Genomic DNA, 11,817 nt, shown 5'->3' with positions numbered 1-11,817 from the left:
AAAATAAATTAACAAGGAATAAACAAAACAATAAAAAAAAACATCGGTAGCTCTTCATGGCACCCAGGACAATAATTATTAAACTTGGATTAATTGGGGTCAAATAAGTAAATTTTAACTTTATTTTATTTTATTTTATTAATATTTTGATATTATTTTAATATATTAATATTAAAAATAAAAAATATTTTAAAAAATAACTAAAATATATTTTGAGATAGTTAAGTCATCCACGAGGGGGGTAACCTCGTGTAACTTGCCAACCCACGACATTAACCTGATAGATGAATTCTGTGATTTTTTTTAATTTTTATTCGAAACAACTTCTTTTGATCTACCTGGACCAGGGCCCCGCACGATAACGATGTCAAGAAACCACCAAAGGCAAGTAATCTACCAATCCAAATCTCTCCCAATCAATAAAATACCTCAACTGTCCTTTTCATTCCCAACTTTGCCCCGACAAAGCAAAACCTCAAGCACTTTATTTGTAAGACCCCTTCCTCACTCTAGTCACGGGTCTACTGTAACATAACTCACCTTTATGATCATTTTGTCAGTACCGTTACGTCTCCTTTGCCTTTTTTCATTCTCGTGGAAATTTTATCAAAATCTCTTATCATATCGCGGGTTATGATTTATTTAATGCGGTTTTAACTTTCATGGTCATGCTTTTCAAAAGCGGATTTAAATCATGGAGGTCCCCTGATAATTAAATTTTAGAAAAATCAACAGTTACACTTTATTTTTCATCAATTTGGTACCACTTTAGCATTAATTGAATTTATTGATGTAGCCAGGCCAAGTCAAACCGAGCACATCTAGCTTGATGTTTATGATTGTGTTTTTTGTTGTTTTTTAAAGTATTTTTTTAACTTGAAAATATTTTAAAAAATTATTTTATAAAAAATTATTTTTTACATCAGCATATTAAAACAATATGAAAATACATCAAAAAAAAATTTGAGGAAAAAAAATTAAATTTTTAAAAAAACTATTTTGAAATACAAAAATAAATAGACTCGAAACATTAACATGGTGGTTGAGATTAGATTTAGCTTTAATTGCTTTCGAGTTTATTTTTTCATGATTTGAGTTAGAAATCCTTGGTATTAAAGGTTGAATATTTTTCATAGTCGGATCCAAGACAAGTTAAATAAAATAATTCAATATAATTTAAAATATGAAACAACTATATGTATAGAAGGAAAAAAATGCATACCATGACATTAAGATATACAATTAATATGTATTTATTTTGATTTTTTATTCGTGTTTTCTAGACATGCTAGCTTTTTAAGAGAAAAAAGAAACATGCAAAGGGTATTTTTTATTTTTATAGCTACAAATTCTAGCTTTGTCCCCGGTTTTAAAGCAATTGATTGGGTTATTTTATGAAATAAAAAATATATATCCCTGCATTTACGAAATCATTGAAGTAAATAGCCATGTAATTGGACCCAACTCATCTTTTTTAGCTAGCTAAAAAAATTAATTTGGCTAGAAATAAATATAAGGATTGATTTAAATAAATATGAAATTCGAGGGACCATGCAAAGTACAATGACCTCTTGGAGACGCCATTAAGGAAACAGGGAAACAAACACGGAGGGGACATGTGTCTAGACGAGTAGGGGCACACTTCAGTGGGTAAGCTACTGGTTCTAAATGCCACATGTCGCGTACTTTGCGTCTTATAGTTCACGCGGTAACGCGCTTGGTTCGGAGCGTCGGTACTTTTGGCTCTACGTGAAAGTATCGTGTGGTGCTATCGATGTGCGCGTCATAATCTACCATGCTAGTGACAGAAAGGTTCCAAAGCTCTTTGTTTTTGTTTTTGTCGCAATTGTTTTTCCCAAAGCTCGATGCTTGATTGTGTTTTCACGCGCTACTTTGTTTAATATTTTATTGCTAAAGAGCCTGGCTGAATAATATTCATGCGAGGATGAGGTCAGAACGGAGATAAAGGTGTCTAAAAATCACCTTGATTAAATTTATTCGATGAATATAAAATATTTTATTTTTATGATGCGCGTACTTTATCTCATGTCTCTATCAATTGAGTGATTTGTTTTCACATTTTAGTTTATTTTTTATATTATTATTTATTTGATTTTTTATATGTTTTTTTTTATAATTTTGAATTTTTTATGTTCAAAATAACAAATATAAAAATTTTATTTTGATATATTTTAATTAAAAAATATTTTTAAAAAATATAATACATCGCGATAACAAGCCCACTATAAAATGAGATATACATGTAAATTTACTTTCAGTAAAAATCAAGATAAAGTACAAAAATTAAGACTTTCTTGGGACTTATTCCCTCTTCTAATTGTATGAATTTAAATTATGCAATTATAGAAAGTTTATTGATGTACAAACTAATTTGAAAATATCTTTAATTGCTAAACAAGTGAAAGGAATTACCAGATTCATGAAAAAAAATTACTCTTCTAACCTGCTTTATCATATCCACGTGTATTTGGTGATACGATACATAATATTTTTAAAAAATATTTTTTAATTAAAATAATATTTTTTATATTTATTTTTTATTTTTTTATATTAACATATCAAAATTATAAAAAAATACTTGAAAAATTTTAATTTAATGTTTTTTAGATAAAAAATAATTTTATATACCTTAAAAAATATAAGCTATCGATAATATGAGATATACACTAATTATATGATTGTTAAAATTATTAAAGATATTTTTAAAAAATAAAAAACTGTATATATATATATATATATATATATATATATATATATATATATAAGAAAAACAAAGAAAAACTATATTTTGATCCATCACGTCCAATCGGGCCAAATATATATATCAATCCACTTCACTTGATATTGTAAATTAACCATCATTGATTGTTAAAGCTAGTTGCGTGCTTGTTGGCTGCAACCATTGATGACGACTAATTAAAGTTAATAATTGATTTCGAGTGTATTTGGTATTGTGGTTGCGGGTGTTTTTTAAATAATTTTTTATGCTGAAATGCATGTCAATGATTTTTTTTATTTTTTAAAAATTATTTTTAACATCAGCACATCAAAACGATTCAAAAAATACAAACCGCACTTAATTTTAGCAAAAAAAAAATTTTTAATTTTAATAAAACACAGTTACAAACACAATATCATACCATGTCTTAATCGGACCATCATCATTAGGGCCTGGTCTAGGGATACTGGCCGTGAATAAAAACTATATTGTGAAATACTTTTTTTTTTCTTCACAGGGGCATGAGAGCAAAAGAGGATAAAAATTTATATGATAAAAATTAATTATAAGATAATATGAGTTTAGATAAATTTTAAGTTTAAAGAATTTTTATTTAAAAAAATATATTAGATATTAATATAAATTATTTATTAAGATCTCTTCTATGAATTTTAAATTTTCAATTAAATTAGTTATTTTACATGCAACATTCTTTCTGGAAAGAGAGGTTTTGGATTCAAAATTCAAGCTTACACCTTTTTAATTGCTAAAGTTGAAATGAAAACATTAAACATAGAATAAAAATACCACATGCAATTCAATCAACCTAATTGATTTGATGGAGTTAACCTAACCCAATTCAGAATTTACTAGTCATACGTGAGGTTTTTATTTTTTTAAAAAAATAAAAATAAAATGGTATTATTTTATTTTTTACTGAAAAATAAAGAGGAAGGAAATTGGTTTAATTAGACGATCCAAGGTAGGTTTTTATTGAATGAATTAGGTGTGCCAACTGCAACGTTAAATACCCACCTTCATTTTTTACCACAATCACGAGTATCATCTAAATAATTTACATGCTAGTTTAAAATAAATTCTTGATAATATTAAGAACACGTTTTTCACATTAAACTGGCCTATGAAATTAAAATCACGAGGGATAATTAGGATCAATAAACCTTTCATAATGCAAGCAGTATCACAATCACGTAAGTTCGAGAGTCCAATAATTTTTGTTTCTAGATGTTTTTTAAAATAAAAAAAATGATTAAAAAAATATTAATTTAATAATTTCTAAAGTCATGCACATTTTTAAAACACTTCCTAACATGGTTTGCCAAAACGGTCAACAAAAACTCCCTTGTGAGGAGCTGGCGCGCGCGGTTTGAAAGAGTGATGCGGTGTTTGAAGCTTCACGGACGATAAAAGCCTTTAACGTGACCGGTATCTGCCCACATCACATCCATTGAACCGAATAAATTATACACGAGTGCTGGAGGAATAAATGTCACAGACGGTGCGTGGATATTTTCTCGACTAACCTTGCAAATCAGGCACCTCCTTCGTTGTCTTTTCATAAATTTTTTTAAAAAATAAAGCAAAAACCATGCCTTTACTTGAATATCTACACATACACGCGTGTATATATGTATATATATATTAAAGAATTTTTTTAAAAAAATTATCAGTTAAAATCCCAATTATAAAACTCAGATTTATTCTAATTCCTAAACTGATTTAGATTGAAAAAACAAATCAAGATATTAACTTAGTTTAAAATTCGAGTTAATCCACGTTGCGATACATCTAATACAAAATCTAATTAAAAATTATTAATTTTTGTAAACAATCAACACAATCAAATTTAAAAAATTAAAAAAACAAATCAAGATATTAACTTAGTTTAAAATTTGAGTTAATCCACGTTGCGTTACATCTAATACAAAATCTAATTAAAAATTATTAATTTTTTTAAACAATCAACACAATTAAATCTAAAAAAAATTAAGGGTCAAACTCAATCCATCCAGGTCGAGTTTTTCAGCGTGAAAATATCATTAAACCACTTTCCTTACTGTATTTTCTTTTCTCGATCAGATTTTCATGTAAATCATCTATGTTATTGTAGTTTTTCTTTTCTATTATGACATGTGTTGGGATATGATTTTGGTTCAAAAGATGCCAAGCTCAACAGTAAACCAACGAAAGAAAGCTCTGGTACTGTCATGGAAAACTACTCTCCAGCTTGAATAATAATAGTAATGATAATTTTAAAAAACTATTAGGAATGTGAATATCACTGTAATTTGCCTTGGGATTTTGTATTGTTGATGTTCGTATTCGTAACTTTGGCTCTTTCATACGGTAGACAGGGGAGTATTGACGATTATTATTATTATGCTGTTGTTGTTGTGGCGCAAGAACATACAAAACTCTAGTTATCTCAACCATTTTTTTTAATGGAATATTAGTATAATAATAATAATAATAATAATAACAATAGTAGGATAGGCTGTTGGAAGCTGTCAAGACAAGTTGCATGCTTGTTCAATCGAATGAGACAGCCTTGGACCATGACATCCCTTCTTAAGTTTCTTCTCCTCGTTCAAATTCTTAGGTATCCATCGCTTGCATGTTTTGTTTTGATTTTAATTGTTTTAGTTGACTAATTTCGAGCTACACAGTAATATTACAAAAAATAACAATAAAATAACAATTTAAAATTACTAAACACACAAGTATCCCAGGTTGCAAAGAACTTAGTTTAAAATCAATATATGTTTGGTAATACAGTTCAATTTATTTTTTAAAGTATTTCTTATTTAAAAAATATTAAATTAATATTTTTTATATGTTTTTAATGTATTAATAAAAAACCATTTTAATATATTTTTAATTAAAATTTATTAAAAAAAACAGATGCATTAACTAAAAAAAGAAAATGAAAATACATGTATCTCCTGGATATATTGATGTGTATATTTAGGTAGAACATTTTATCAGTACAATGACAAGACTGAAATGCAGTGCGTTACAAGCAAAGTAGCAAACCTTTTTCAGAATTCTATGTTTCATATTCTGATTGTAACTGCTTTTTAAATAATTTTTTGTATTGAAATATATATTAATAATATTTTTTTATTTTTTAAAAATTATTTTTGATATTAGCACATCAAAACAATTCAAAAAGTACAAACCATACTTAATTTTAGTAAAAAAATAAATTTTAAATTTTGATGAAACACAATTACGAACACATGCCAAACAGTATCTAAAAACTGTTTCCCTCGAACCGTTGCCTCCACTCATTCGCCTTGTTTCATAATAGAGTGGCTGTAATCCATGATAGATTGGCTGCTTCTTGTGGAATACACGCGTGAAGCGGTCACCCAAGCGGGCCAAGCTTACATTTGTTATCGGGTTATTATAGCAGTTTCCGAGATGAATTATTTTATTAAAATAATATTATTAAAGTTTTATTGAATTTAACCAGATTATTAAAAATATAATCATGTCAACTGAGTTAATATCCAATCTGATTCGATTAAAAATCATAGGCAACATTTTTACACACGTGCATCTCTCCATCATCTTACTATTATTTGAATGGCTTATTCTAGAATTCTCCTCTATAATTCGTACTTCATACAAGTTGTTACGTCAAGAAATTGTCAATTTGGCCCTCGTATCATGTTTGCGACGGCCGACGAGGACTAGAAGGGATAAAAGGGCAGAATGTTGGCCAGGGTTCGACAATCAAATCCAACGAAAGAGCTTAGTTGATGTCTGGATCCAGGGAAGTCTTGTATTTGCTCGAATATTCTGGGCTCGAGCCACCTCCCTAGGAAGCAAGTGGTGATATCATTCAACACTCATCTAAGTTAATTTTAGATTTGTTTTTTGACATTATTATTTTAAATTTTAAAACCATTAAAAACTTATATTATTATTAGCTTCAAAGCTTGTATAATTAATTAAGATACACCCAAGTTAATCCAAACATCTAAATTAATAAAAAAAATAATAATATCATCGTGCAAGTTTTTATTGGTCTAGTAACAGAAAAAAATATTAAATTTCTTAATTTTCAAGATTAAGTATTAAAGTTAATATATATATATATATATATATATATATATATTTAAAATTAAACTTATTTTAATGCACAGAGTATATGAAAGGAAGACGTATTTTAAAACTTAGTCTCTATAGATCTGGTTAAATATTATTTTTTAAAAAAATTATAAAGATTTAAAATATATATTTAACTAGAGTTTTTCACATAATTAATATTTTAAATATAATTTACTAAATTGATGACTTGGATATTTATCTGTAAGTGTTTTATTTGTTAGTCTATAATTTTAAATAATAATCTAAATTCATATAATAATTTATCATTTTAAAAAAATAATTCATATTTTAAATACAACTTACTAAATAAATGACCTGGATAAATTTAATCAACTACAAGTGTTTTATTTGCTAGTCTATAATTCTAAACAATAAACTAAATTCACATAATAACTCCTCATTTAAAAATAATTAGCCGCAGTATCAAGCGAGACCAGTGTATCTATCTTGGTGGTGCCATGGTGCACCGCGTGGGACCACTCATCCAAGAACGGGGAGCACCCGGGAACCAAACCGGCTACTAGATTCGGTCCACATCGTATTCACCTTGAGCCCGAAAATAGAAGCCCAGCTCCTTCACCGTATATAAATATAGCTTCTTTCACCTCTCTTTCCCTCCCGCGCTGTCAGTGCTGCCCGGGAAAGTCATCTCTGCTTCAACATCGCACAAGAATTCAAGGTATGACATTTTTCTAAAATTTACATATTTTTTTGTTCCTGTGAGTTATAGTCTGTAGATTAGTTTCCTGAGCACATTTTTTGAAGTGGGTTTTGCTTGATATGCACACTTTGTTGGGTTTTGGTCTAGGTTTAATCTTATAGATGTTTTGGGGGTTTTAATGGAGATTATGGGTAGTGAGTATCTCGGTTGATGATCATAGCTCAAAAGGGAAAAAAGGGCCATTCATTTTTGGTGGTTTTTCTGGTCAATATCATGGCTTTTGGGTTATGGAGTACATGCAATTCAAGTGTCAAGAGTGAATGGGTGTGATTTTGCACAATTATGATGCAAGTTTATGTTCCTTTTTCTTCTTATTTATAAATAGGATCTGGATTTTTTGTTTTAGTAAGAGTGTGGCGGTTTGATGGCAGCTATGGCAATTAAACACGGGGAATTGGTGACTTTAGAAGAACTCAACCCATCTTCACCTTTTTTTAAGCAGGGAGCTTCGGTCAGAGTCACTGGAAAGTAAGAATTCTGTCTTTTGTGTGTATTTATTTCTGACTTGACTGTTTGTGGATACTGTTAGCTGTTTGTTTCTGAATAGGATTCTATAGGGCTCTGCATTTCTGGCTAGGACCCCGAGAGAATCCCCTAGAATATCTGCAACGCTTATAGTAGTGTCACAAGTAGTGTTCCATAAGGTTTGAATGACACTTGTTATTGGTAGAAAGTGGTATTTGTATTTGAAGGAGGGTTTCAATTGTGATCTTGTAGCGAGTTGGAGGATAAAACGAGATGGAAGTGGTAATGGGGGTGGTTGTAGTGGCAAACGGGTGATCATTGCAATGTTGTGGTAAAGGCAGTGACAACAATGGGGTTGTGTCAAGAGGGAATTTCACAGAGGGGATTTGGATACGAGAGTTTGACAGTGAAGAGTTTACAAGGTAGGTTGATGTGATGATGCAATGTCAAGGTGGAGATGCAATACAATTGACCAAAAAGGAGCTGATCATAGAAATGATGTTGGCGAGGAGGAAATGGACCTGCTGTGGACTGGTGACAACAGCTTTGTAGCAGCAAAGTAGAATAGGAGTCTTTGGTGAGATAGCTAGGCGGCATTTTTGTCATCATGTAGGTGATAGTCATGGCATTGAAGATGTAGTTTTGGCATGGCGAGGAGGTGGCACCAGTATGAGCAACTGTAGCATGGTGGTGGAGTGAAATAATCGGACATAGTGTATCTAATGCTCACAACTTTAAATTGATCTTGACAAGTGGGAAGGACCTGATGTCATCACACACACACACACACACACACAGAGGTCACACAACTGTGGCTGTAGAAAACAACATGGTGGGGACACCGGACTTGAAACATTGTTTACGCACTCGTATGATCATAGACAATAGATGATAGCCCAAACTATTGAGAGATTGGGTTTTAGCTTATGTTTTGGTTTAATTTATTTGAATTTTTAATTGAAGTTTATTAATTAGACTTTATTTATTGAGTTTGATTTAATTATTATTGGGTATTTTATTTGGTGGGCTATAAACCCAATCACTTGTTTTAGTTAGGGTTTTAGTATTTATATTCTACTTTTCTAGTTAGGGTTTAATGACAGGCTTTTCAAACTTTTCCCTTCCTGAATTCTCTTTTCTTTCTGGCTTTTCCCTTTCTTTGCTTTTAATTCTTAGCTTTAACTCTTCTTTCTCTCCTGCTTTAATTCTTTTTGTTCACTGTTCCACATCACAACACATCAAAGAAAGGAGTTATTCAGAATCCTTGTCTTCCTTTTACATGAATGAAATAACATGTTTCATATGCAGATGCTCATGTGCATTATTCACAAACATGCTCCTTAGATTTTGTCTTGGTTTCTTCACGTTCTCATTTGTTTTTGTGCCATGACAGTACCCATAATCTTCCAAGGGCATTCTTCTGAATCAAGGCGAATAGACTAACATTCCTTTTCCCACCAAATTAGTTTAGTATGAGGCCTGCCTGAAGCGTATTACATGTGCATGGTAGTGCCATATCTGAGGCTATCTTTTGATTGTTTACAGTTAAAGGGGTTCTTTGCTTGCTTAGGAGGTCTGATTGTGAAGAGGGATGGGATGCCTTGTAGTTTTCTAGATATTTTCGTGTGGATGATGTTAAACTGATCATTTTCCAATCATGTTATCAAACTGATCATTATCCAATCATATTAACGCTGAAAAATTGTGATTCTACTCATTTTCATGTGTCCGAGTTATGAATATTCTGCTTGGGGCCAATCTTTCACTTTTATCGATATTATTAGGTGCTTGGATGCCAGGCAAGATCAATCATTATAGATAGTTCAATAGTGTACGTTCCTGTAATGCTTCTCCAACTAAGTGCTGGTTGTAAAGGTAGGAGATAATGAATGTTGCGCCACATATATTGAATTTGCTGTCTTATCATGAGTTGATTATTTTATTCTGCAATCATTATTGGAAACTTCAATCTGTTGTTTCCTCCTAGGCTACAAGAGTATACTGTGGAGACAGCCATAGCTGTAGTTGCTGATGGAAATGCCACCCTAAAGATTGACACTCAACACTTAAGAGACATCAGCTTTCGAATAGGCTCCACCTACCAGTTCATTGGCGAGCTCCTCATTCAACCTGATAGCGAGGTAAGAGTTTGATATTAAGTTGAGGGCTGGCTGCAACAGTCTCTCTGCCCCTCTGCTCCCATAATGCTCACTGGAATCAGGTTTCGTTTCAGGCAATCTTGCAGGCACGTGTGGGCAGGATTGTTGATGGCATTGACCTTAGCCTCTATCATCAGTCTCTCCAGCTATTAAGACAGTTCCAAGCTGATCACCTCAACAATTCAAGTAGTTAAAACCGACATAATGCTGAACCGATTTATCAAAATACTTTCACAACGAAACATATCCATGTAAATTTCTGGAACGTCATATATACATCCAGGAGCTGATTTCTCTTTCTTCTAGCTTTTGTTTTTTTTTTTTTGGTGTCCAACTTTTGCAAGATATGAATATTTAAAAGCTGGCAATTATCAATGTTAGAAATGCAAGAATTATCCAGGAGCTGGTTCTACTTGTCTTTGTTGCATTTTCCTATATACCCACAGCAACAAGCCTGAAAGGTAACGGCTACAGTATTCTGGACGGTAACCCTTAAGAAATATAAAAATGGTTACTTTTACGGCACTAGTGAAATCATGGAATAGACTCCATTTTTTAATCTTTCTACACTCTTTCAAATGAATAAACACGAATTTCTTTTAAATAGAACTGCCTGCATCATGATCGAGTGAGGGAACGATTGTGCTCTCGCATCTTTATTCCTTAAGCACCGTTTAATTTGTCCAGTAGCTCTTGTCATCATGTCATGTGATAGTGCAAGGCTGCAAGCTACATGAGGTTATTTCTTGTTTAGGTGAAGATGCTTCTATGCAATGATGGCTAGAGACAAACATGGTCTCTAACCATGCTTTGCCATAGAAACTTGGAAATTGTGATCGCTGGCAGATAATATTCACAGTGATAACACTAATCTTCTATACGCAGCATCTTGCCAACTTCTTTGCCTTGGTCTGGCTTCTATATGTGGACAGTTCTAGGAGAAATCTTGCCATGTTCATACTGCCTAAGCCTGATAATCATGATTAATGAGACGAAACCGTTCCCACTTTTTTGGCTGCTAAATCTAGAGCAGGCATTGATTAGATCAAGAAACTGACAGAAGCCCATTTATAGAACTTGAAATCCCAATCTACGTTGGCTGTACACTTGTGCTAAAGAACTCTAGTGCACCATTTTTTCATGATAATTTGCCGTTTCTCACTTTGTTTGACGAGGTCCATGTTATTGAGTTGACAAGCATTTGGACGTTTGAGATCAGTTCCCCTCGTTAGAATATTCATGCAATCCCTTTCAAACATCATGTTATGTTCCATGGTCTAGAGGGAACTTTGGACTAGATTTGTGGATTACTTGTCATGAAAGTGTTATCAAGGAGAGGGACTCCAGCATCATCGAGGGATTTACATAAAATTTCATTCAAAATTCAAACCTTTTTTTGTTGCTGTCGAGAATCTGTGTGTGAGTTGGCGAAGTACCAAAGTGGGGGTTTGAACTTTGAAGGTAGGATTTTATTGGATGGTGAAAAAAAATTTCAAACATGTTTTTATTAACATCTATGTTATTAAACTTGTATTGATATAACGGTCAATCTAATTGGTTTATACTATTTTTTTTTTAAAAAAACTATTATCTAA

General features: G+C 31.6%; 1 protein-coding gene across 2 annotated transcripts; it reads left to right on the top strand.

The window, feature by feature from the left end:
- The first annotated feature begins 7,363 nt into the window (after positions 1-7,363).
- LOC133694028 (CST complex subunit TEN1) lies at positions 7,364-10,527 on the top strand. Of its 2 annotated transcripts, none has more exons than XM_062115445.1 (4): positions 7,364-7,556; positions 7,945-8,066; positions 10,051-10,204; positions 10,297-10,527. In XM_062115445.1, exons 2-4 carry the CDS (start codon positions 7,963-7,965, stop codon positions 10,414-10,416), a joined length of 378 nt encoding a protein of 125 aa, XP_061971429.1. In that variant the 5' UTR covers positions 7,364-7,556; positions 7,945-7,962; the 3' UTR covers positions 10,417-10,527. The 2 variants fall into 2 exon arrangements, with proteins under 2 accessions (XP_061971429.1, XP_061971428.1); XM_062115444.1 differs by having other exon boundaries at positions 7,924-8,066.
- Positions 10,528-11,817: the final 1,290 nt, after the last annotated feature.

Source organism: Populus nigra, chromosome 5, assembly GCF_951802175.1.
Source record: "Populus nigra chromosome 5, ddPopNigr1.1, whole genome shotgun sequence".
Classification (NCBI taxonomy): Eukaryota; Viridiplantae; Streptophyta; class Magnoliopsida; order Malpighiales; family Salicaceae; genus Populus; species Populus nigra.
The sequence above is the reverse complement of the archived record's forward strand: the minus strand, read 5'-3'. Positions and strand labels throughout refer to the sequence as shown.

Coding starts and splice junctions, on each gene's coding strand:
- LOC133694028 (XM_062115445.1), top strand. CDS start 7,963: ATGGCAGCTATGGCAATTAAACACGGGGAATTGGTGACTTTAGAAGAA. Junction 8,067..10,050: donor TCGGTCAGAGTCACTGGAAA/GTAAGAATTCTG, acceptor GTTTCCTCCTAG/GCTACAAGAGTATACTGTGG. Junction 10,205..10,296: donor TCATTCAACCTGATAGCGAG/GTAAGAGTTTGA, acceptor GTTTCGTTTCAG/GCAATCTTGCAGGCACGTGT.